The sequence below is a fragment of the Plecotus auritus genome, assembly GCF_963455305.1.
Source record: "Plecotus auritus genome assembly, chromosome: 13".
NCBI classification, from domain to species: domain Eukaryota; kingdom Metazoa; phylum Chordata; class Mammalia; order Chiroptera; family Vespertilionidae; genus Plecotus; species Plecotus auritus.
Genome location: NC_137779.1, coordinates 23,418,920 through 23,444,666, shown reverse-complemented (window position 1 = coordinate 23,444,666; position 25,747 = coordinate 23,418,920). Strand labels below are relative to the sequence as shown.

Below are 25,747 nucleotides of genomic sequence, written 5' to 3'. Positions count from 1 at the left end.
GCGTAGAGCTCTCAGCTGTCCAGCCCAGCACTCACCCCCTGCCCCCTCGCGCCAGAATGGATCCGTCCTGGACTTCTCTCCCAGGGCCCCCCGCCCCCACCCCGGTCCACACTGGCATCTCGGAGGATGGAGGCGAGGAGGTCTTGGCAAGGAGTCAGCGCGGATGCCGAGTGCCGGCGGGGTTGCACGCACGTGTGGCCGGCTGCACGCTGCCTTTGCCTCTGGCTGACAGCAGCACAGACGGGGTCAGAGAACCACCACCAAAGAGTTCAACTCTACGGCTTTATTGCAACTTATGACAGCGAGCCGGTCCCCAAAACAAGTGTCTGCGATGCAGACAGACAACTGCAAGAAAGCCTGCCTCTCCTCCCTGCAGCTTCGTCACAGGAGGCGAAGGGGGGAGACTGAGCCGGCGGCGGCAAGGTCTGTGTGAGGCCGGCAGCCCCGTGGCACCCAACGTTCCTGAGAGGCACCCCTTCCCCCGCCCCCACCACGCCCTGGAGCTGGGCCCTCTGCCCTTTCCCCCTGTGCCTCCGAGAGGGGTGTGGTTCCTGCTCCTCTCACTGAGTGAAACTGGAAATGCTCCCTGTTTCAGGAGAACAAGGGGCTGAAGATGCCTTTCTCTTCAGCCCGGCTTGCCATCCTGTCAGAGGTGCTTACAGCGGGAAAGAAGAAAAAAAACGTGCGTGTCTCTCAAATGGAATTCCTTCCAGGACCCCAGAGAAGGCTCGGGAGGGCTGTGAAGGAAGAACAGTCGCCCTGGCTGGTGTGGCTCAGTGGACAGAGCGTTGGCCTGTGGATTGAAGGGATCTGGGTTCGATTCCAATCAAGGGCACATGCCCGGGTTGCAGGCACAATCTCCAGTACGGGGCGTGCAGGAGGCAGCCGATCAATGATTCTCCCGTCATTGATGTTTCTCTCTCCCGCTCCCTTCCTCTCTGAAATCAATACACATATATTGTAAGAAAAAAGAAACAACAGTCAACTCTTCACTATCCTCTACAGATGGGGCCAAGGCCTCTACATGAGAAACAGAAAGTGACCCTGAGGGACGGGCCGGGCCGGGCCAGAACATTCACAGGGCACCGCTGGGTGCAGCAGCCACGCCCAGCTGGTCAGGCCTACTCCAGGCCCAGGCGTCACCAAATGGAGACCCGACCAGACACTCTCCCCCAGACATCCATCCCTCTGCCCGCTCCCAGGAGAGAGGGGGTCGGACAGTGCCATCCACAGAGCCCCGTCAAGAACCCCCTCAGGTGAGAAGGGCATCCCTCCCTCGCCAGCCCTGCTCTTGTTCAGCAGGTTCGGGGTCTTGAACCACAGCAGTGGGCAGAGGTACAGCCCTTGGCTCCCTGAGGCTGCTCCCGGAGGAAATGCTCCCAATGGGTCTCCCCCCCCGCCCCCCCCCCCCGCCGCATGGGGTTGGGGGGCAGCCCATCAGCCTCCAGGCAGCCGTGAGATGGGCGCCCCTGCTTCCCGCCGCCACCAGGAGGCCTGGCGCACTGCTCAGTGAATGTACTGGTTCCTGCCCAGGTGGGGTGTCTCGGTGAACTGTATCACAGGGCCTGCCTCCTTCTCCTCGAAAACAATGACCTGGGGAGAGAAGCGCTGGGCTGACAGCTGCCGTGGTGCGTCTTGGAGCCGGAGAGGGAGCCTTAGGGAAGGGGCTGGGAATTGGGCCGGAGAGGGAGCCTTAGGGAAGGGGCTGGGAATTGGGCCGGAGAGGGAGCCTTAGGGAAGGGGCTGGGAATTGGGCCGGAAGGAACAGGGGCTCACAACTCACCAGCGCCAAGGAGGAGCGGAGAGGGAACCGGCCAGAACTCTGTCCCCCTCCGGCCCTAACCAGCCCTAACAGACCGTGGCAAGGGCCTCCCTCCCTCCCACCCTCCCTCCCCGGGGGAGCACTGTGATACCAGGGAGGACGGGAGGAGGAAGGGGGCCTGGGAAGAAGGGACGGGGCTGCAAGTGCTCCCACCTGGTTGATGCCTTGGTCCAACCAGGCACCAGGGAGGTAGAGTGTCTCCTGGGGTCCGACGTTCCAGTAGCGTCCCAGGTTTTGGCCGTTGATGAATACAACCCCCTTCTCCCAGCCCTTTAAGCAGAGTGAGTGAGTCAGCCACAGAGCCAGCACATGGAAACCCCCAGGAAGGCCGACGTCTCTGGGCTCCTCTCTCAGCTTCCGGACGACCCAAGTGACAGCTGGGAGATGGCCAGGCGGGGTGCCCTGTCTCTCTGTCCCAGTAGCCTGACTTCCCACCCTGGATGGAGGGACCTGGGCCCTGAGAAGTCCCACAGGGTGGCCCCTCTGCTGCGAGCCCACCGGCTCCCTCCCCGGAGAGGCCAGGCCCTTGCAGAGAGGGCAGCCCAGAGCCGGACGGTCCAGGTCAGGGGTGGGCAAACTTTTTGACTCGAGGGCCACAATGGGTTCTTAAACTGGACTGGAGGACCGGAACAAAAGCATGGATGGAGTGTTTGTGTGAACTAATATAAATTCAAAGTAAAGGAGCGGAGGGGAGAGCAAGAGAACCCTCCGCTCTTTCGGCTCCGCGGGCCGGATAGAACAGCCGAACGGGCCGGATCCGGCCCGCGGGCCGTAGTTTGCCCACGGCTGGTCCAGGTGGTCCAGGCGCAGGTGAGAGAGGGCAAGGCTTAGGAGAGCCTCGTGGGGAGTGGGCCCCTCCTCCGGGCTCCGGCTCAGAGCAGCTGAGGACGGACCAGAACCTGGGCCGGGGCAGCTACGAACCTCCAGCTTCATAAAGGTGTCCAAGGGGGAAAGAGCCACAGGCAAGGCGCCCAGGAAGAAAGCGGGGAACACAGGTGCTTCGGGGACCACGTTCCATGTGCTGGAGCTGAATCTACGGACAGAACAGAAGACAAGGGAGGGAAGGGTACCTTCTCAGATCCGGGCCCCACCCCGCATCCAACTGCAAAGGCACGGGTCCACAGGGCCCAGGAATGGCAGCGGGCGGTGCTGTGGAAGTGCCCTAGTCTCCAGCACGGGCACCCCCCCACCTGGGCACGTGGCAGGGCCCTGGTCTGCTCACAGGTGAGCGAGAGGAGGGGCGAGGCCAGAGCAGCTCTCTGCCTGCCGGCTCTCTGCACGTCACCCGGGAGCCCACACTCTGCCCTCCGGCTGGGACCTACCTCTGGAAGAAGCTCTTTTTCATGTCCAGGCTGTAGATTTTAAAGTTTTTCAGGGGGGCATTATTCAGGTAAATATTTCCAATTAAGCCTGTGGGAAGGAGGCAAGGGTGAGCAGGGGCAGTTTCTGGGAAGGTCCAGGTTTCTCCTGAAGTGCATGCTCCCTAGGGGGCTTGCCCCAGGCAGCACACCTCCCCCATAAAGCCCTGAGGGGCAGGGGAGGAGTAACGTGTGTCTGCCAGGCCCCGGATGTGCGTGAGAGAACAGGTGGAGGGCAATGACAGAGCTGGGAGAATCCAGCTCAGTGCTCACCGTGTATTCACCACAGGCATGTGGACAGCACACACAGGGAGGGCTAGCAGGGAAGAGGTCAGGACCCAGGTGGGCCTTCCAGAACCACCTCCACCTCGCTGCGGTGGGCCTCCCTGGGGCCCCCTCCAATGGCTCCCCATGACCCCCCTCACTGCAGCCAGCCTGGAGGCCTGCTGAGGAGCTGGGGGGGAGACAGCACAGCCAGCACAGGCTGAGTGTCAGCAGCTCTCCTCTCAGCGTGCGCCGGGACCCACCTTTGCGCTGGTCATCGATATTATGCCCGTAGTTGACGCGCCCGCAATTCTCCACCAAGATCCTCAGCACGGTGTAACCCTGCCGGGAACACAGCGGTCACGATGACTGTCTCTTCACCCTGCAGAACTCCAGCTCCTCCCTGAGCGGCCAGGATGGGCGTGGCGGCGCCCCTGCTGGTGAGAAAGTGAGGCTCCGCCCCGCTCTCCAGGCACAGCTCTGGTTCAGGAGCTCCTGGTTCCCAGGTCTTCCTCTTTGATTCCCACCAAACCTGCTGAGGAAGAGGCTGGCGCTACCCACCAGCCAGCTCCCCAGGAAACAGACCTGGATTAAGGGGATAACGATCTCCTTGCTTTCATAGCCCAAGAAGCCAAGGAATACTGTGTTCACAAACACCTGCCGGATAAACAGACGGAAAGCATCGTGGGCGGACGGGAGGGAGGAGGAAGCGGGACCTCTGCCAAGCAAAGAAAGGTCGCACGGCGATGGCCCACCTCTACGCACCGGTACCAGCTGGGCATGTGAGTGCAAACGGGGTGTGGGGGGATACTGTGAGCTCGATCCCTGCACGGGCACAGGAATTAAGGGGACGCTCCTACCTGTCCCCGGTCACGCACAAGACCCCTGAGGATGCCAGGGGAGCCAATGGTTGTCTCGTACAGGGTGTACCCGAAGGACTGGCCATTCCCATTGTTCACCGGCAGGTTCTCCATGTTGACAGGCTTTTCAGAGGTGGTTGGCTGCACAGAGGACAGACAGGAGGGGGCACAGGGCTAGCCAAGGTGGGGGCAAAGGCAGCCACCTCCTCTGGATCCACTGGGGAGATAAGGGTGGCAGACAGCGCCCCCAGGGGGGCAGTGGCAGGCAAGGGCCTTTTAACAACTTCTTTTGCCGAAACCGGTTTGGCTCAGTGGATAGAGCGTCAGCCTGCGGACTGAAAGGTCCCAGGTTCGATTCCGGTCAAGGGCACATACCTTGGTTGCGGGCACATCCCCAGTAGGGGGTGTGCAGGAGGCAGCTGATAGATGTCTCTCTCTCATCGATGTTTCTAACTCTCTATCCCTCTCCCTTCCTCTCTGTAAAATATCAATAAAATATATTTTTAAAAAAACAAAACAAAACAAAAACAACTTCTTTTATTTTGATTTCTCATGGCTCTCCAGAGTCGCAGGGAAGGGGGATGTGAAAGAGGAAGATGATGTGAAAACAAACAAACAAACAAACAAACACAGAATAAAGCCCTGCTATGCGGGGCCTTGCAGATTCTCCATCCACCCTCATTTCAGATCACCCAACCCTCTCTGCATCAGCTACGCGAGGGGCACCCTCCTCTCCCCCGCAGAGCCTGCAGAGATGGAGCCCCATCGTGTTGCCCAGCGTCCCTTCAAGTTCCTTTTGTGCTTTCCCACGTCCTGCTCTGGTTTTCCCTTCCCACGGACCGCTGCAGGGAGGGCTCCCTGGCCTGGCCCCGCTGCGGCAGCGCTCACCGATTCCATGTACTGGAGGGCATCCCACAGCGACAGGTACAAGGCTGGCCTCAGTGACTCATACGCCGTCTTGGGGAGGAGCTCGGGTGGGGGAGGCAGGGGGCTACCTGCAACACAGACAACAGGGCCACCCCAAAAGGACCAGATTGTCACTGCCTCCTCCGGCACCCGCCCCCCACCTCCCGGTCCCCCTCCACTCCTATCCATGGCCCAATGTGCTCCTCAGTCCCAGCGCCCCCGGGAATAGGCCCACCCGCTGACCCCCCTAGACCCACTGGGAAGGGAATGCCAGGGGCGCACAGGGGCTTTCTCAAGCCCTCAGAAGTCAGCACCTGTAAACAGGCAACCCCGGGCAAGATACCACCACAGGCAAACAGTCTCTCAAGCTTGCCTGTCCCTGCCTTAAGGCGTTCTCGTAGGTCAGGTCGACTGAGGGGGGCGGGGGAGGGAGACAGGGCTATGAGGAAGGAACTCTGTAGGGGCTCTTCGAGCCAGAGCTGGTGCTTGGCTGCTGTTCACCAGGTACCTGAGATGGAGCCAAATAATTCTCGGAGCTTGATGTACTTGGCTGTGTAATCCCCGGCCTCGGTCAGCACCGCGTCATAGTCTGCAAGACACCCAGGCCCCGTCACTGGTCACTCGGCAGAAAGAGGAGGGAGAAGCTGGGGTCCGGCAGCGTGGTCCTTGTCTCAGCAAGGGGGGCGCAAAACACTTTGGGTGGGAGCTGTCAGCCGGAAGACTCTAACACTACCTTCTGCAAAGTGCGGCTCCAACTGCCCACGGCCACGGCGCAGCCCGACACTCCCAGGCCTCTCTCCTGCCTTCTGGGGGGCAGGGCTCACACCACCTCCAGGGCCTGAGCAGGACCTCCCCGCCTGGAGAGGGGGGCCTCTCTCACCTCCGCCCGCCGACTCCCCAGGGCTCGCGGCCTGCCAGTGGGCTCTGGCCTCCCACCATCCACACCAAACCTCCACCTTCCCCTGCCGGGCACTCGAGCCAAATGCATTCAAGGTGCCAGAGCTGCCCCTGAAGGACTCTCCGTAAAAACCAGACACGCCGAAGCCGGGGCGCTCCGGGAAGGCTCAGCACTGGGGGAGACTTGCCGTAGCTGGTGACATCAGACTTATAGTCCTGAAAATGCAAGGCTCCGTTCATGAAGCCGAAGTTGGTGCCTCCGTGGAACATGTAGAGGTTGATGGAAGAGCCAGCGTCGATGATGGCCGACACAGTTTTTAAAACCTCTGCAGGGAGAGGGGAGGGGAATGCGGAGTGAGCCCGAGTCTGAGACGAACCAGAAGCCCCCCCACACCTGGGCACGCTAGCCTCTCCCCGTCCCTCCTCCAATTCAACCCCCTGGCTGTCCTTCCGCTTCCCTGAAGCCCCTGTCACCGGAGGAGGAAGAGAAGTCACCGGGCTCCCAGCTCCAGAGCTTGGGCCTTGCAGTTGTTTTTAAAATCACAGACAAGCTTTCACTGACTATGACCCAGGGCAGCCTCCGCCTGCCCCCGACGTGCTTTGCAACGTTACGCCCCCTCACGGAGATACAAGGAGGGGGGTGCATAGGTAGGGACATGGTCCTGACTTCCTCCCCAATCCTACCCTTATTAGAGAATGAACCAATGACATGAAGACAGTATCAAAGGAGAAATATAAATGGTTAATAAATACACACACACACACATCAGCATTGGTCAAAGAAATGCAAAATAACGACGACTATCAGACTGGCAGACATTAAAATTACTTTCATGCTCAGTGCTGATGAATCTGTGAGAAAGTGGTATTCTCCTTTAATAATGGAGAGTTAAGAATCGCTGCAATCCTTCTGGGCAGCAGTTTAGTAAACATATTTATCAAAATTGCATTCATGGAGTCATTGTATTGCTAGGAACTTGTCATTGGGGAGAAACAGGCCAAGTGTGCAAAACGGGATGTTCCAGAACGCTCAGTGCCACGGCGTTCGGTTCACAGGGCACCCTGGAAACCACCTCGGCGCACGTCTCTAAGAGACTGGGCACGGAAGCTGACTGAGACGCAACACAACGGGCTTCTTGGAGACAGCGATGGGGCGTATACCGACTAGGACAGGAAGCTGCCGTGTGTGTCACGCGCAGCCGGCACAAGCAGGCGCCCCGTTCTGTGCAGAAACAGATGTGACGGCATCTGCCCGCACCTCCGTCCGTACGCGCACACAGGGCTGCCTACACAGCGCACATCACAGTACTGTCTGGGCCAGGGGTGGGCAAACTTTTTGACTCGAGGGCCACAATGGGTTCTTAAACTGGACCGGAGGGCCGGAACAAAAGCATGGATGGAGTGTTTGTGTGAACTAATATAAATTCAAAGTAAAGGAGCGGAGGGGAGAGCAAGAGAACCGGATAGAACAGCCGGATCCGGCCCGCGGGCCGTAATTTGCCCACGGCTGGTCTGGGCTCTAGTAGATTTTTATTTCTTCTTTGGACAGTTTCTATATCTGCTGGTCGTTTCCCATAGGCCTGTGTTCCTTACCTAATTACAAAAATCATAATAAAGCAATTTAAAAACCCTATTGTTGCCCAGCCGGCATGGCTCAGTGGTTGAGCGTTGACCTGTGAACCAGGAGGTCACCGGTTCGATTCCCAATCAGGGCACATGCCCAGGTTGTGGGGGCTCCATCCCCAGGAGAGGGCGTGCAGGGGGCAGCTGATCAATGACTCTCTCTCATCATGGATGTTTCTCTCTCTCCCTCTCCCTTCCTCTCTGAAATCAATAAAAATATAGTTTTTAAAAAATAAAATAAAAATCATGTGTCAAGAGGCATGATTTGGGAGTATCAAGAGCCGACTATGACACGCAAGTAACTGCAGACTCAATGAGGGGGACATCGGAACTTATTCCCACACCCGTTCGACGTAGGGGTTTGCAAGCACTTACCGGAAGCATCCAGGATGTTGTGGGGGCCCCCCCAGGAGTCAAACCACCCCGTCCAGTACTCCATCACCATCTTGGGCTGAGGCCCCTGTCACCACAAAACGAGACGTTAGCCGGTCAGGAGAGGGGAACGGAGGAAAACCCCTCCCAGGGCGAGGCCAAGCCCTCTGTCCTGCCAGCTGCCCCCCTGGCCCCCGAGGCCACTGGGCGCAGAGCACAGAGGAGGTCAGAGGCACCCGCCCCAGCTTAGCCTCCAGGCGTGGCCTCCACCTCGCAGGTGGAGAGCGAACGTACACAGCAGACCCCACTGCACGCGGGGCTGGTGAGAAAACCTGGGATCTGCCCCAAGTGAAGGCTTCGTGAGAACCCAGCCTCTGGTTCGGGAGTCTCCTCCTGCACGGATTCACTCTTAAGCCTGGCCTCGCCTCTCCGGGAAAGGAGAAGGGTGTCAGGACAGCCGCTCTGTGGCCGCAGAGCCCTCCGCGGCTGCTCCCTTTCAGCTGGAAGAGGCCGAGGGCAGAGCGTGGGCCCTCGTCAAGGTCCAGTGACGTTCCGAGAGAAGTTTACGAAAGCGGAGCCGAGGAGCAGGACGCTCTCGTACAGCCACTCGCCAAGAAGCCCTGCAGCCACGATGCCCGCCTCGCTGCTTGGGGAGGATCCTCAGCGAGTCTCAGACATGACTTCAGGGCCTGCCTCCGGCACAGGCCGGTCCCAGGGATGCCAACATCGGTCCCAGGACCTGCTCCTGCCTGCACGTTTGCAGAAGCACCAGAGCAGCGTGGGGGTGGGGGTGGAAGTGGGGGTTTGCAGGGATGAGGACGGATATGCTGCTATTTCAGGTTCCACATGGAGCCTTCCTCATTCATCATGTACCTCCGCTGTTAGTGACAGCAATGCGTTTAGAGGCAACTGAATACACAATCAGATCCCAGGTGACGGGCAGATTTACAGGCCACTCAGTAGAAGGTACCAACCACGCCAGGGTAAAGTCCAAGGCGGTGCCATCATTGTTTGGCAAGATAAGAAAGTGGCTGGGTTTCCAGCCCACTGGAAAGACAGTGGCTCGCTGTCTACCTCCCCACAGGGGATATACCGTACGATGTTTAAGTCCAGGAAAGAAGAAGTCGTTTTAAGTCCCGCACGTCACTGGTCTCCCGTGCCAGGAGGGGACTCTGACTTGAGGGTGCTGGGGCCAAGCCGGGGTGCACTCCAACAGCCCAGGTCACTGCCCTGCGCAGTGTGGTTCAAGCTGGAGCCGTGCACCCACTCGGGCTGTGCTGCACACCCCAGCCTGCCCCTTACTGCGGGGTGCCTGCTCCGTCCTACAAATCTGTCTCCTTAACTGGTAACAGCGGGAGCCAGCTCCCAGGGGTCCTGGGAAGATTAACTGACACGATGCACAGAAAGCCCATAGCATACGGCTGAGTCCACGCAACTCCAGTCAAGAGGCCTCGGTGAGCACACCCAGCCCAGAGCTTCAAACATGACTCCAGGCCCAAATGCAACGCCTCAGGGCACACGGCTCCCCTGGCCGGGGTGTGGCAGCCTGGGGCACAGGGTCAGGGTTTGCAGCATGGAAGGCGGGCTGTGAGCCGATGAGCCGAAAACCTGACAGCGCCCAAGTCCCCCTCCCCAAGAGGCACTGTGACGCCATTGCAGGGCGAAGAGCAGCGGATGGAATTCCTGACCAAGAGGCTCCACCGAACTCCGCTTCGGAGCCCTACGTGCACGCTGAGCGGCAGACAGCTCCCCCGGCCAGGCTTACCTGGACACTTAAGAGGAACGTGGTCAGTAACTGCAGGTCGTGTTGCGACTGTAAGTTGATGGTGGCCAGCACTGGGGATGGAGAGGAGAGAAGGGAAGGGAAGTGTTGTCTCAAAGCCAAGAAGACTTGCCGAACTGCCCCAGACCTTTCTCAATTCACCAGCAAAACAAGCTAACTAATCTTGACATCATTTCCCACCCCCGATCAGCGTGTGGTTCCTCTGAGGTCAAGATGGTCTTGTGCACCTGAACCATCAGCTCTCAGCACAGACCTCACCACGCTTCTGTTCAGATCAACGTCACTTTCCCAGCCAGAGTGCATTTCTGCTCATTACCCTCTTGAAGGAGCCTGGAGTCAGATCTTGACTTTGCATTTCAAGCACCAGGATAGGGTGACGGTTGAAATACAGATTCCCTGTGTATTTCTTAGATGAGGGCTAATTTTCTATTCTACCCAATCAGGTGTTATATTTTTTACATTGAAGGTGGTATTTCTTAAAAAATTTAATTGACATTTAGAGAGAGAGGAAGGGAGAGGGATAGAGAGCTAGAAACGTCAATGAGAGAAACATCATTGAATGACAGAGCTGGCGACAGCAAGTCTGCCTCGGACATGGACGCCCCAGCGCTTCAGGGCCCAGTGCCACGCAGAAGGGAGAAGGACCGGCGTTGGCGCAGCCTCGCCTGCAGCCGCGGCTGCCAGGGCAGCGTGCACAGCCAGGCCGGGGCGCGGCCCGCCTCACGCACCTCCGTCGATGACCCCGTTGCTCAGGCCGTCCTTGTTGTCTGAAGTCAAGAGCAGCTCCACAATCCCTCGGTCCTCCAAGGCCTAGGGGGGTGGAGGGGGGGGAATGAGAGGGTCACCGTCCACCCTCCTCAGAGCTCCTGCCGGCCACGCTGCTGGGAAGGAGGCGGCACGAAGGGAAAGAGGAGGAGCTTCAAATAAAGCATGTATTTCCCTGCAGAAAACAGAGAAGCTGCTCTGTCTGTGTGCGCGATGGTGGGCAAAGCTCCGTCGGCTGGAAGTCCAGCGTGGCAGGACCAGGGCTGCCCGGCTCAGGCACCCTCGGCGGCTCCGGTCCCACAAGGTGCCCGGAATGGCTACTGTGCGTCCCTAGACAGGACTACGCAGAGGCCGGCTCAGCGAGGCCAGCTGCCGTATTGCCACTGGGCAAGAGACCACAGGGACCCCAGAGTGGGCCAGGACCTCAGGGGCAGCCCACGCCTCCTCCTCACCCTTACCAGAGCAAGCAGCCCATCCCCCCCCCCCCCAGCAGGGTGGGCTCTGGCACCAGCTATGCTCCCAGCACGTGGCCAGTAGGACAGTCAGTGCTCCCTGAAGGTCGTAAATCAAATGGTGAAAGTAAGTGGAAGGAGAACAGCCGTGCTGAGAGACAATAACCATTTCCCCATCAGAGCAACGGCTGACACGGTGGAGCCTGGGCGATCCCCAGGCCTCACTGGGCACGTTGGGTCCATGCTGTCCGCCGTCCACAGCCGCATCTGGGCTGTGCAGACGCAGGGCCTCGGAGAAGTGGGATAAAGTGTTGGATAAAGACAAGGCTGCTTACTTCAACCCAATTCTTTTGGAAGCAGAGGAGGCAGAGGGATACCCGGTGGATGAGTGGCACTCAGGACTGATCCCAGACGCTGGTGAGGAAAGGGCAGAGGGGCCCTAATTCCCGGGACCACAGAAGCTGCGGGCTTCTGCCCTAGCCGGTTTGGCTCAGTTGAATCCACTAGGCCAGGTGAGATTGTGATCGGAGCCTGAAAACCCAGCACCTCTCAACTCCAACCCGTCGCTCACTGATAATACGTAGCAAACTCTGCACGCGTGCCACCACACGCATACAGCGTCCTGGGCCTGGGAGGCAGAACACGTGGACGGTAACTGTCTTTTAAAGCTGTTCCCTTCACAGGTTCCCTTCTGGGGCACGGCGTGGCAGACTGTCCCGTCAGGGATGGATGACTGCCGCTTCCGGCACAGCCATCTGCCCAGCGAAGCTCAGGGCCAGGCAGTCCATACAAGTCCTTCACTCTCGGCCCTGCAGCACCATGAGGCGCTGCCGTCCCCTATTAAACTTGATCAATAAAGGGCAAATGTGCGACAACCCTACTGAGATAAAAGTATGGAGAAAGCCCTCGCTGGTTTGGCTCAGTGGATAGAGCATCGGCCTGCAGACTGAAGGGTCCCGGGTTCGATTCCGATCTAGGGCACATGCCCGGGTTGCCGGCTCGATCCCCAGTGGGAGGCGTACAGAAGGCAGCTAATCAATGATTCTCTCGTATCATTGATGTTTCTATCTCTCTCTCTCCCTTTCTCTCTGAAATCAATAAAAATATGTATTGAAAAAAAAAGCATGGAGAAAAAAATGTGCTAGTTAAGAACTGGTACTGAGAGATGCGGTGTTACTATGAGAAAAGCATCAGACCCCCTTGTGACACCACAGCCTGTAAGACCTTGGAGAGGAAGGAGTGTGAGGAAATGAATCGCGATGACACTTACTTTCTTGATGTAAGGCAGGTAGGCGGGGTCTTTGTTATAGGAACCATACTCATTCTCCACCTGCACAGCGATGATGGGTCCCCCATGCTTGTACTGGGGAAAGAGAGAAACAGTCCGAAACCCAGCTTGGAGTGGGCACTGGCCTCATGTCACTACACTTCTCACCAGGTACTAGCGTAACGTCCCACTGGGAAGCAAAGGTCTCCAAAGGTTTGGTGTATGATGGAGAGGGATGGCAGTAAGACACAGAGTGGAAAGCTCCAGGCCTGTGATCCCCATGGAAACAGCACATAACCATTTACACTGCATACTGGCCAAAGCAACTGTACAGGAGCTCTGGCAGCCAAGCCAATGCTTAAACAGATAAATCAATGCCCAATCAAGAAAAAGACATTCTGCCCAAGCCGGTTTGGCTCAGTGGATAGAGCGTCAGCCCGCAGACTGAAGGGTCGTCCCAGGTTCGATTCCAGTCAGGGCACATGCCTGGGGTGCGGGCTCGATCCCCAGTAGGGGGCATGCAGGAGGCAGCCGATCAGTGATTCTCTCTCATCGTTGATGTTTCCATCTCTCTCGCCCTCTCCCTTCCTCTCTGAAATCAGTAAAATAATTTAAGAAAAAGACATGAAAGTGCATGATGTTTTGCTTGCCCTTGCCCCACCCTTCCGTGGTGCGGCGTGGCACAGTCAGAAAAGAATAAAAACCCTAATTCTGCATTCCTTCCCTCGAGATAGGAGAAACACAACGGGACTTGCTTGCGGTGTTCTGAGCTGTCTGTGGGCGGTCCGGCGGACTAGTGTCCGTCTCCTCTGACTCGGAGCTGAAACAGGGTGTGTTGGCAACGTTTGGACCTCAGGTGTGTGTGTCTTTCTTTAGACACTGTTTCTAGAAATTTCTGTTCCTCTGAGTGAGCCGTGTTTCCATGTGTCTTGTCCATCCTGTGTGTGTGTTTTTTTTTCTGAAAATCAGGTTTTCAAAAAGCTGTCACCTCTCCCGGTGTTTGCAGGTTTGGAGGGAATGTCTTTGCCATTGAATGGGCTCCTAAGACTTAAGATCAGCCAGGATGAAGGCTTAAGACCTCAGATATTTCTGGGCATCGGTCCTGTCTAAACTGTGTGTGTGTGTGTGTGTGTGTGTGTGTGTGTTTCACCAGCTGCTTTTACATGTCTTACTTTCCCAGAGTCTCACCCAGCTTCTTCTTGTGGCCTTAAGAGTTCTACTGTATCCCTCTGCCTCCACACTCTTGCCCCCAGGCTTCCAGGAGTCTGTAGTCCCCCTCACGTTTTCACATGCTTTACCCACTAGTCTTTAAAGAAACACACACACACACTGGACTTACTAGACAAAAATGTTTACACTGTGACAAATGTGTACTGTTGATGGGAATGCAGATTGGTGTGGAGAGCAGTATGGAGTTACTACAAAAAATTAAAAAATGGAACTGCCTTAGGATCCGGCGATTCCACTTCAGGGAATTTATCCAAAGAAACCCGAAGCACTAACTCAAAAGAATATCTGCACCCCTATATTCACGGCAAGCGTCATTCACAATAGCCAAGATCTGGAAGCTGCCCAAGTGTCCATCAGTCAATGAGTGGATCAAACAGCTACAGTACGTTTACACAATGAAATATTACTCGGCCGGAAAAAAGCAAGAAGAACATTTTACCCTTTTCAGCATCGTGGATGGACTTGGAGAGCATTAAGCGAAATAAGAAATTTCTCTTAGAAATAAGCCCGTCAGAGAAAGACAAGTACCACATGATTTCACTCATATGTAGGATCTAAATCAGGCGTCCTCAAACTACGGCCCGCGGGCCACATGTGGCCCGCCGAGGACATTTATCCGGCCCGCCGGGTGCCGCTGCTTGTCCTGCTTAGCAGCTGACTCGTCCCGGGCCCGCAGTGCGCATAGGAATTTGTTCATAGTTTTTTTTTTTTAAACTATAGTCCGGCCCTCCAACGGTCTGAGGGACAGTGAACTGGCCCCCTGTTTAAAAAGTTTGAGGACCCCTGATCTAAATGAACAAACGAAACTGCCAAGCAAAATGGAGACAGAACCATAGACAGAGAGCAGCTGACAGTTCTGGTGGGAGGGTAGGGGGTTGTGGGGGTGAAGGGGTTGAGCAAGAAAGATTTTAAAAAGAGAAAGACCTCATGGACCAGGACATGTGATTATAGGGGGAGATGATGAGGGGAGGTGGAGGAGGGTGTAGGGTGATGGAAAAATAAAATAAAATAAAATAAAATAAAATAAAATAAAATAAATAAAATAAAATTTAAAAAATAAAATAAATAAATAAATTAAAATAAATAAATACAATACAATATAATACAATACAATACAATAAATAAAAGAAAATAAATTAAAAAAAAGAAAAGAATCAACCAATGACTACATCAATCACAGTCTCAGGCAGTGGGGCGGCATGAGCTCCTGTGCTGGAAGGAACGGGGAGCCCTGGTCTGAGAGCTGCCCTGGGGCTGTTGACTCCCTGAAGGAAGGCAGGCGCTCTTACCTGGAGCGGCACCACCCTGGACATCAGGTGGTCAAAATAAAGGTCCACCGCTTTAGTGAAGCCCTTGTACGTCGTTCTCAGCCTCATGCCAGAGTCTCGGAGTAACCAGCTTGAACAGAAAAGGAGGGGGGTGGGAATTAGTTCCACAGTTGGTGGGTCGCTCTGGGCAGGGTGATGGTGGCGTGACAGGGAAGCCGTGTCCGAGTGCTCAGGAAGGAGACCCGAGACGCTCCCACCCCAGAGAGGAGCACGTGCGGCCCAGCCCAGCCCCGCACTCAGCCCTGCTCCCCCGACAGGGGACACCAGCCGGGTGGCAACTTATGTCCAGCTTCGTGGCTCTAGGTCTGGCTGCCAGAGTAAGAAAAGCTTTTCATTGGACGCAAGGCCAAAGGGTGAAGGGTGAAGCCAGAGGCATTCGGCTGGGACTGCAGAACACAGAGGCAGCCTCCAGCGTCACCCAGAAAAGCAGGCGGGAAGCAGGCTGTGCCAGGCTAAGCTGCCTCCCGCTGCTCTGGTCCCTGCCCTGGCCTGGCTGCGTTCCCGCTGACCCGGCTCATCTGCATCATCAGCATCAGCTATTCAGAGCTCAGCTCGGGGGAGAAGTGGGGGAGCAAGAACATTCATTCTTCCTACAATTTGTTCTGGCGGGCGGGGGGTAGGTCCCCATTCCCCAAGGAACACGGAGCATTGTTCCAGAGCTGGAGTCAAGGTACTTTCCATCTCATCTGAAATTCTGAGAAAACACTTATATTTCCTTACAAAAGGCTCTCAGGAAAGGCCCTGATTTAGAAGTCCTGAACAGGGTCAGAGAAGTATCCCTCTGTGTTAGGTCACGATGGATGAGGGAGAGCGGTCTCCACGGGACTGACGGCTCCTCGCCATCTCCATGAGACAGGTCTGGCTGCGCATCCCCACGGGCACTCGTCTGTTTCCCAGAGGAGCACGCCGCCTGCGCGGGTTGTCTGTGGGCCCACCGCCTGCCCGGGTTGTCTGTGGGCCCACCGCTATGCCATCCGGGCCTGGATGGCCAGGAGCTGCACAGGAGGTCCGAGTGCTGGCGTCCTCGCTGCTTCTGAGCTGAGACTTAAACCCTGTCCTATACCCGCTCTGGCTCAGCCAGAGGCTTCTCGCTGACACAGATGTCTAATGCCCAGGGGTGGGGGAGGCCACTCTGGCTGGGCTCACAGCCGGGCTGAGGGCACTCTTGCCGAGATGAATGGCACAGGGACACACAGGTGGTCCTGGCTGGGGAAGGAGATGGAGACAGGGCCTGCCTGTGCCCCTGGGGCAGGGCTGGGTAGTGCTGGAAACCAGAGGAAAAAAACAAAACAAGGCAGAGGCAGGTGGCTGCACTCTGGGGAGAAGCCCATCCCGCAGGAGACAGCCTGGCAAACAGGACCAGCCTCCCACCCCCAGGGGCAGCACGGGGTGGGGGAGGAGCAGACCTGACCATCTGGCACACTGTGAGGATGGGAAAGATGACCCCTATTAAAAAACCTATCTTTTCTGAGAATTAAAGGCGATAATGATGAGGACGAGGCATGAATGTGGTGGCAGGTGGTCCAGTTTCTACTCCAACCACACAGCCCTCCACTGGCTCCGGTGGGGACTACACACCCTAAGGTAACTCATGAGGGCTGAAATGCAAAGAGAGGAGAACACACAAAAGCAATCATTTGTTTCTCGTATGCTTTAACAAATAAATACTGGTCACATCCCCAAGACACAGGCAGGCGTGTGTGATTCTCCCTATTTTGCAGACAGGAAGGTGAGGTCCAGGGCGGACAAATGGCCCAACTGAAGCCGACTCACAGCAGAGCCCTGGTGGAGCGCACGCCTGACGGAGCGCAGGCCGCAGGGTGGCCGGCCCTGTGCCATGGTCGCCACATGGAAACCACATAGGATTAGACACGGACGGTGAGAGTGACATTGTTTAAAACGACCCCCCTTTGGGTGCTACTTATTCTGGGGGAAAAAAAAAACTTCAGTACAAAATGGAAAAATATACTTTAAACGCAAAATTAAACCTGTATTTGTGATACACATTTTACATAAGCACACAGACAACTCGGCCTGTGGCCAGAGGCCTCATACTGCTCACCTGGGCAGGCCGCCGAGGTCGATCTCGCTGCAGATGTAGGGGCCTGGACGCAGGATCACCCACAGCCCAACCTCCGCGGCCATCCGGACAAAGGCCCTGAGAAGGTCAATGGCGGTCACTCTGAGGACGTCGGGGGGTGGGGAGGGAGGGGACAAGCCAGCACACGCCGCAGGTGGCAGAGCTGCCCAGATCCTCTGCTGGCCTGCCCTCCTCTCAAACAGAGACAGGGAGAGTGAAGGGAAGGCCGAGCCCCCACCCCTGCCAAGCAGGTCATCCTACACCTGTGGTCACAGGCCTGAGGCCCTGCAGCTGGGTTCTCACCAGCTCCCAGCCCAGGACCATCTGCACAGCCCACCGGGTCACGAGGAGGGGGGTGTCAGACAGGGAACGGGGTCCTCACCATGAACCTGACCCGACCACCTTGCTGCCTCCAGGGGCAGCCCCCTCCCAGCACGGGTGGCGGGGCCCCACTGCAGAGCAGGGCTGACAGGGGACCAGGCTCCTCTGGGCTGCAGTGCGGAGGGCTGGGCTCAGGGGAGGCCTGGGCTCCTGGGAGTAGCAGGTTCTCAGCTGGAGAGCGCCTGGTCCCGGTGCTGAGCTGGCACCGGGTCGAGAACAGGCTCCCCAAGCAGAGCTGAGATGCCACCATGATCCCTAATCAACCCCGCCAGCCCCTTCCTGCCCCCAGGCCCAGGCCCAGGCCAGGTCACAGAAGCAGCAACAGCACGTACTCCAGATCCAGGTTCCCGGAGAAGTCAAATGTGCCTCTCTGTGGCTCATGGAGGTTCCAGGGGACATAGCTGTAGCAGGAAAGAGTACAGGCATGCCTCTTCGTTTATTCCACCTCATCCCCCCAGTTACCGCTTTATCCCTAAAACCCCTTTGATGCCCTAGCTGGTTTGGCTCAGTGTACAGAGCATCGACCTGCGGAAGGGTCCTGGGTTCGATTCCTGTCAAGGGCACATGCCCAGGTTGCAGGCTCGATCCCCAATAGGGGGCATGCAGGAGGCAGCCAATCGATGATTCTCATCATTGATATTTCTCTCTCTCTCTTTCTCCTTTCCTCTCTGAAATCAATAAAATTATATTTTTTAAAAGAACTCTCTGATGCTGCACTGTCTCAGTGGTGCACTGTCTTAGCGACGTCAGGACTGGACCAAGAACTAAGTGAAGAGACTGAGGGCCTTAGAGAACCGAGGGCCAGTCCCGGGGGACAGAGAGCTCACATCCTCAGGGAGGGGAGAGAAGGCCAACAAGATGTGAAGATGTGGGTGATGCGTAAGACAGGACCACAGGGCAGCCTGGGCTGCTCAGAGCAGGACCTGCCAGGTCTCACCCATCCTGGCACCCTGGAGACCCCCAGGCTGGGCTCCCACGGAGAAGCCCGGACACGGACTCCAGGAGCCCCTCGGGGGACAAGGTGTGGTGCGGGCGGGGCAGCACTCACGTGGTGAGGGTGTTCAAGCCACAGGCTTTCATCTTCAGCAAGCGGTCCCTCCAGTATGCCCTGGGCACACGGAAATAGTGCACGGAGCCCCCAAAGATCCAGAAGGTGGAGTCCTCCAGCATGAAGTTCTGGCCCTGGGTGTGCAGCCCGGACTGCCGGTGTCTCAGCCAGGGCGAGAGCAGGCGGGGCCAGTGCAGCCTGCGGGGGAGGAAAGGTGGTCGGGAAGCCTGGAGGCGCCCTGCAGCAGTGGCAGGGGCACCGGCAGAGACGGGCTTCCTCTCGGCTTCCACTGGCTCACCGGGCCCGGCTGCAAGGCAAGAGCCCGCTGAGCTGCACCGAGGACTGAGGCAAACACAACCCTGGGCACGGAGACAGTGCAGAGGACACGCGGGCGCACAGCTGTAGGAAGGGAGTGCTGGTGGGCCGGGAGGCTGTCTTCAGGGCTGGGACTTGGGGGGGCAATTGGGAGGAGCCGGGAGCAGGCCTCCTAGGCCATGTGACTAAACGTCAAAGCAGCAACTACTTCAAATAGTACCTCTGAGCCACCTCCTGGCCACAGCTGCCCGGCTCGAGGCGCAAATACCTGTGAAGAGGATCTGGGTTAGAAACAGCACCTGTTCACGAACCGAATTTCCAGGTCTCAGTTATCATCGAAAGATCAAGTGTCACGGCCACGATCACCCGGCTGACCGAAAGCCCCCCCCCCGGGAGGCCAGTGAGAAGTTGCAGTCCCTTGAAAAGGCACCTAATGACACCTTTGGCGTTGGCCGCGGGGAGCCCCGTGGTCCCGTGCTCCCGTCTCCTGGGGGCCGCGAAAGGAGGCCAGCATGAGGAGCAAGGGCCAGAGTTTCCAGCCAGGAAGTTTAGGAAACGTGAAGGCAGACAACAGCCAGGCGCGAATCTGGTGCAAAAGCAAAGGTGCGTGGCTGCCTTTCGGTACCCACTTCCCATGACGGTTCCTGGCGCTCGAGGACATCTTGCCCAGCAGGGCTCCTCTGCATAAAAAAAGCACCCCGAGGTGCTCTGAATTCTCCGTTCTTTCGGAAACACTGGCCACCATCGTACCCCTGCGACATGTGTCTGGCTTAAGGCCCGGCTTTACCCATGCAATCCGTGCCGATACACACTGACTGGGGATTGCCCCATCTCAGAAACAGACGTGTGGGAACCCAAGGCGAGCTCCCCACAAACTGCCTGCGGCTGGTCCGTGCTGAGATCGGTACGCACGGACTCTGATAGAGCAATGAGAGGAACTGTATGTCTATTAAAGCGAATCCTGAGAAGCCAGGTATGCGTATCTTTTCATTTCCTTTTTCTTGTAATTTTTTTTGTGTGTGTGTGTCTCCTCAAGTGACAGATTGAAATTTTAAGGAGAAAAGGAAAATGATTCTTCCCCACAGTGAGAAGTACTGCTCTAGGCCAGAAGCAATGGCCTGGTGTTTGCCCCTGGGTATTACCTGAAGAGTTCATCCTTTTCATCTATGACCCACTCACAAAATCAACTTGGCAGGAAAAGCACACGTGCTCTTGAAAGGGGCAATCCCACTGTCTTGCTGGGTGCGGGAGTGCAGAAGCAGTGAGCATCACCCACCATTAAAAATACGCACCCCCCGCCCCGTCTATCCCAGGAGAAGTCCTATACAAGGGGGCCTCTTTTTCAATATGGCCTTTACTATCCAGAGCTATCGATCTCAACCAAAGATACAGCTGAGTGGAGAGGAGGCAGCAGATGTCCCCACACCAAAAGAACTCTCCTGAGTAACGGGGCAGCGGGGAGGGGGGACTGGGCTCCAGAGCCCTTTTCAGATACTAAATGTTCTACAAAGACCTCTCGAAGCCCCAGCATCTCCCGAATCTTCATCAGAGAGCATTCAAGACAATATTACAGAACTCTGAGTCACTTCAAAGACGAGGTGTTTATTTCACTTGCTACTTCCTTGACCTCAGATGGAGAGAACTATTTAGCCAACTTTCTGATACTCCTGCTGTCAAGGCTGTGGCTCTTTGCTCCAAAGCTCCTGGATATCCCAATTGACCCTCATGCCCTCGCATCACAAGATGGCCGCCCCATGTCATCACAAGATGGCCGCCCCCATGTCATCACAAGATGGCTGCCCCCATGTCATCACAATATAGCCACCCCCATGTCATCACAAGATGTCCACCCCCACATTGTCACAAGATGGCCGGCAGGGGAGGGCAGTTGGGGGCGATAGGGTCAGCAGGGGAGCAGTTAGGTGTCAATCATCCTGACAGAGGAGCGGGGAGGCATCAATCAGGCCAGCAGGGGAGCGGTTAGGGGGTGATCAGGCTGGCAGGCAGAAACAGTTATGGGCAATCAGGCAGGCAAGTAGGCGAGTGGTTAGGAGCCAGCAGTCCCGGATTGTGAGAGGGATGTCTGACTGCCGGTTTAGGCCCGATCCCGCAGGGTCCCAGATTGGAGAGGGTGCAGGCTGGGCTGAGGGATACCCTCCCCCCGCAGTGCATGAATTTCATGCACCAGGTCTCTGGCTATGTTCTGCTCCCTGGTCCCTTTCAATCCCTGGCCAGCATGGCACTGTGAGACTCCCAAAGCCAGGTTGGCTCAGACACCCCACCTCTCCCTGACTGAGCCACGCCCAGCGAGCCACACTTCCCCACTTGTGTCAGAGAGGACACCTGCTGAAGATGAAAGGGACAGCATTCAAAGAGTTCAAACATTCCAGGGATATGACTCAGGCCTCAAGCCCAGTAGAGTTCTACAAGCAAAGCTCATAAAATCATTGACCTCGTAGAATCCCAGGAAGTGAGGCACAATTTGTCCATGTACCCTGGGAAGACAGGACTAGCCGTGATTTGGATCAAAGCAAGCGACCTGGTCCCATTAAGTTATCCACCTTCAGGAAGGAGAAGTCTGACAGGTTCTCTCTCCCTCTGGAATCCAGAGAGCGCCCCGCAGGCGCAGCAAGTGAGGCAGCTCAGGGAAGCCACAAACTTGCCCTTGAGGGGCGCCATCCAGGCTCTCCTCTCTCCTGACCTTCGCCAGCTAATGTCTCAGGTATGAGAGATGCAGAATTAATTCCATTACTGCTCAGGGGTACATTTATATTAAGGAAAAAATCATGAGTAGGAACCACGCCTTGATACGATCAAGCAGGTATTCTTGTGGCCTGGGAGGAGGAAATGGAATGAGAGGTAACTGGCTCAAAGACACAGGTCACGTGAATACATGCATCACAGACCTCGAAGGAAAATGCCCAGTGGAGGAAGCCCAACCCAATCAGAGCACAGACTTCAGGATCACCGGGTGGTGGAAAGCAACAGATCCGTGTGCTTGGGGAGAGGGGAGCAGAGGCATAGGAGAGAGACGCAAAGGGGCACAAGGAAATCTCTGGGGTTGATGAATATCTTCATGATCTTCAGGACGGTGGTAATTTCATAGGTGGGTACATATGTCAAAACTTATCCAACTGTACATGTTAAATGTGCAGTTTATCTCATGGCATTTCCACTGCAATAAAGGTAAATTTTTTAATTGATTTCGGAGAGGAAGGGAGAGGGAAAGAAACAACAATGATGAGAATCACTGATCGGCTGCCTCCTGCACCGCGACTCAGCCCATGTGCCCTTGACTGGAATCGAACCCCGGGACCCTTCAGTCCACAGGCTGACGCTCTATCCACTGAGCCAAAACCAGCTACAGCAAAGTAATTTTTTTAAAGACTATTGTTCAAGCTAAAATACTGAAGGTTGAAATCTTCCTCAAAAGTCACCTTGGACCTTGTTCTTGGATATGATGTAATCAAACAGCTCTCACTGAGCATGAACCCACCCAAGGGGCAGCCAAGCAGCCCCTCCTCCACCCAAACCCCTGCCTTCTGAGGTACAGAAAAAGGGGGGTTCCTAACAGCGCAGCTCCCCAAAGCTGCCAGCGGAGTAGCCAGGCCCCAGGTGACCTATATACCACTGGCCACCACCACGTTCCCAAGGACAGCTGGGAGAGGGGTCCCCCCCCCCTCAGTTAATGACCCAGTCAAAGCCAGAGTTAAAGCAGGAAGAGGATGCGACAATGAGTGTCTTCTCCTCTGGCCTCCAGAGACAATCCTTGGTGGCCACGGGGGTGACACAACCAAAAAGATGCCCGAAAGACACATATTCTAAAGGACCCTGAGAACTGGCCCTGGAGCTTCTCTGGCCTCTACCTTGTCTGCTGAGAAAGAAGAGATGGCCCTAGCTGGTTTGACTCACTGCATAGAGCAGGCGTCCTCAAACTACGGCCCGCGGGCCACATGCGGCCTGCCAAGGACATTTATCCGGCCCGCCGGGTGCCGCTGCCTGTCCTGCATAGCAGCCGACTCGTCCTGGGCCCGCAGTGCGCATAGGAATTTGTTCATAGTTCTTTTTTAAAACTATAGTCTGGCCCTCCAACGGTCTGAGGGACAGTAAACTGGCCCCCTGTTTAAAAAGTTTGAGGACCCCTGGCATAGAGCCTCTGCGGAGTGAAGGTCCCAGGTTTGATTCTGGTCAAGGGCACATGCCCGGATTGCAGGCTCGATCCCCAGTAGGGGGCGTGCAGGAGGCAGCCGATCAATGATTCTCGCTCATGGTTGATGTTTCTCTCTTTCTCTCCCCTCTCCCTTCCTCTCTGAAATAAATAAAAATATATTTTTAAATAAATACAGATGATAAATAAAAAGAAAGACGAGATGGCAGGAGAAACAGTGACTGTTTCTAAGCACTTCGAACTATTTCCACCAATTTAGGTCACAGCTATTCATCCTCCATTGCTCTTCCCTGGCAACTCCACAAGCCTTCCACTGACTCCTCCTGCGGTCACCACACCCAGGTAGGAACACGGTTCATTCACCTGCGAGCAGCTCAGGCTTCTTCACAGCCACTCAGCTGTCTGACAGCTCATCTCCTGTCCTGCCAGACACCAACAAACACCCAGCCTCCTTCCCACCCCTTTTCCTGTGGACTCTTAGGGTGTCCTTCCCTGGCCCATTTCAAGCTCCTGCATGCTGGCCCTCAGAATGACCTGTCTGGGTCCCCTGCATGGCCTGCTATATCCTTGACCTTCAACAACGGGCAAACTACTTGCTACTTGAACGAACGCCTCTGGCCTTTCTCTCTGGGGTCTGGGCTCCTGGATGCCCTGCTGTATGGTATGCCAGAGGCTCCTGCTGCCTCTGCTTTGAGTAATTCTTCTGGGCTCTGCATCAGGCTTGTCCTGGGAGGAGGGCTGAGCATCCTACCCGAGCCAGGACCAGTCGTCTCCAAAGAGGAAAGGGTTAGACATCATCACAAGTGGGGGGGGGGGGGGGGGGGCGGGCCGGGAGGAGCCTTGAAAAACAACTGTGGAAACAAAATGCTTCTTAAGTTTTCTGGGCCCCAGAATGAGAAGAGCACCATTTTCTTCTCCCAAACGATAAAGGACATCCTCACCATCTCCCAAACAAAAGACAGGTTATGTCTTGAAAAGGTTTAAGTGGAAAGCGTTTCTGATCGGGATGCTGTGGCAGCCGAAAACGTCCTGATACTTAACTCCATCAAAAACTTCCCTCTGCCTCCCAGGGAGGTTCAGAGGAACCAGGAAGGGAGATAGGAAAGAAGGAAAGATCAAGCTGCCCCAGTTCCAATGGCTCAGCCTCCGGCCTCTCCAACACTCACTTCAGTGCCCAGGCATTTGTTACGGACAGACGGCCTGCTCTCCCAGCAACACCTGAAGTTTTGAATATGGAAAGTGCCAGGCATCGACCTGAAAGATATGGTCAGGGCTGCAGATCCTATATATAGACTCAGATTGGAAAAATGCCGGGCAGGGGCAGCTACACAGGCTGTGGAGAACGCATTCTATCACTTAAACGCCATCACTGGCCACAGACATTTTGTAAGGGGAGCTGGCCGCTGGTGAGTGGTGGGCAAGTGGAGAGAGAAGGCACACCAATCCTAGAAAGGGGCAAATCAATCCAGGGCGGAGGGGCTCGGAGGGCCCCTGGGGCAGTGTTCTCGGACCGTGCGGGGCAGGCTAAGTCGGCCATGGCTGTGGTCACTGGAGCTCTGGCCTCTGCTGAACAGATACGCCTCCCAGCAGAACTGGTGGGGAATGTGGGGACCTGGGAAAACAGCAGAAGGGGGTTCCCCAAGGCGCGGCAGTGATGAGGGACACAGGAGAGGGATCTGAAGGCTTGTCCTGTTGACCTTCCAGAGGGCTGGGAGTATCCACGAGAAAAGTATAGCCCAGCAACACGGACGCAGAGGAGTGGGGAGGCTCTAGGGCGTAGGCGCCTGGGGACTGGGAGGGCAGCGCCTAGTGTCCCCCAGAGGTCTGGGTCTCCAAGCAGAACCAGAGCTCCCGGAGGCGCAGCGGGGCGCAGGGATATTGGGGAGCTACAAAAAGGAAAAGGCCTGCAGACTCTTCCCGGTGGGAACTCGGGATTCGCGGGTCGAGGTAACGTGACCTCCAGGGCTGCCTCCCTCCGGCTAGACGGGAGGTTGGACGGGAGAGAGAACTCGAGGTGTGGAGGGTTGGGGTGCCTGCAGACAGGCGACGCCGGGCGGATTCCCTCACCTGCGGAGCACCAGGAAACTCAAGACCACCAGCAGCAGGAGTCCGAGCGCGCGGCAGGGCCTCCGCGGGGCACTCCACGTGGTCATCGCGCGTTCGCGCCGCGCGCAGGGACCAGGTTCCCACTCCAGCCGGCACTCAACGTGCGCCCGGGCTCAGCGCGGGGGGCGGGGCCGCTCGCTGGTCGCCTGGGCAACCGCGCCGCCGCCCGAGGCCCCGCCTCCCCGCCCGCGCGCCGCGGCGCTTAGAGAGGCAGGGGCGGGGCCTCCGCCGGCTCGTGGGCGGGGTTCCCAGCTCGGCGGTGGCCTCCTTGGCTCCGGCCTGCCTTCCCCGGGCTTAGAGAGGCGCTCAAAGTTTCGGAAGCTCTTTTATATGCACTTGATTTGCAAACACACGGAGAAATACTGAGCACGTGTTGTGCAGTCCTGTACAGGGTTGAACCCCGGGCCACCGCCCCACCACCGCGCAAGCATGCATTAAAGGCTCCTCCTGCAAAGCCCACACACTCTTTTAAAACCATTTCCATTGTGAAGAGAGAAAAATGTGCAGTAGTGACTTATGTGAAAAGCCAGGACATTGTAGAATTTCCTCGAGACATTTTTTATGGCTTAGTGTGATTCACATTTGAATTTCATTGGGGAGAGGAGGTTCCTAGGGGGCAGCACCGAAATATTTCTTGCCTTTGGTTTACACTCGTCGTTTTTATTTAAAAAAAACAACAAGCCCTGACCGGTTTAGCTCAGTAGATGGAGCATCGGCCTGCG

At 56.5% G+C, this 25,747-nt stretch overlaps 1 protein-coding gene across 1 annotated transcript; it reads right to left on the bottom strand.

The window, feature by feature from the left end:
* Positions 1 to 270: 270 nt before the first annotated feature.
* GLB1L2 (galactosidase beta 1 like 2) lies at positions 271 to 25,072 on the bottom strand (the record flags this gene model as incomplete). The annotated part of the gene is made up of 19 exons (XM_080649707.1): positions 271 to 1,593; positions 1,976 to 2,092; positions 2,744 to 2,855; positions 3,145 to 3,232; positions 3,708 to 3,786; positions 4,030 to 4,101; positions 4,305 to 4,445; positions 5,193 to 5,299; positions 5,719 to 5,799; positions 6,296 to 6,433; positions 8,106 to 8,190; positions 9,868 to 9,938; positions 10,614 to 10,695; positions 12,373 to 12,465; positions 14,889 to 14,997; positions 16,990 to 17,085; positions 17,721 to 17,789; positions 18,437 to 18,634; positions 24,987 to 25,072. The coding sequence occupies 19 exons, from the start codon at positions 25,070 to 25,072 to the stop codon at positions 1,507 to 1,509; spliced, it is 1,911 nt and encodes a 636-aa protein (XP_080505833.1). The 3' UTR covers positions 271 to 1,506.
* Between the last annotated feature and the right edge of the window lie 675 nt (positions 25,073 to 25,747).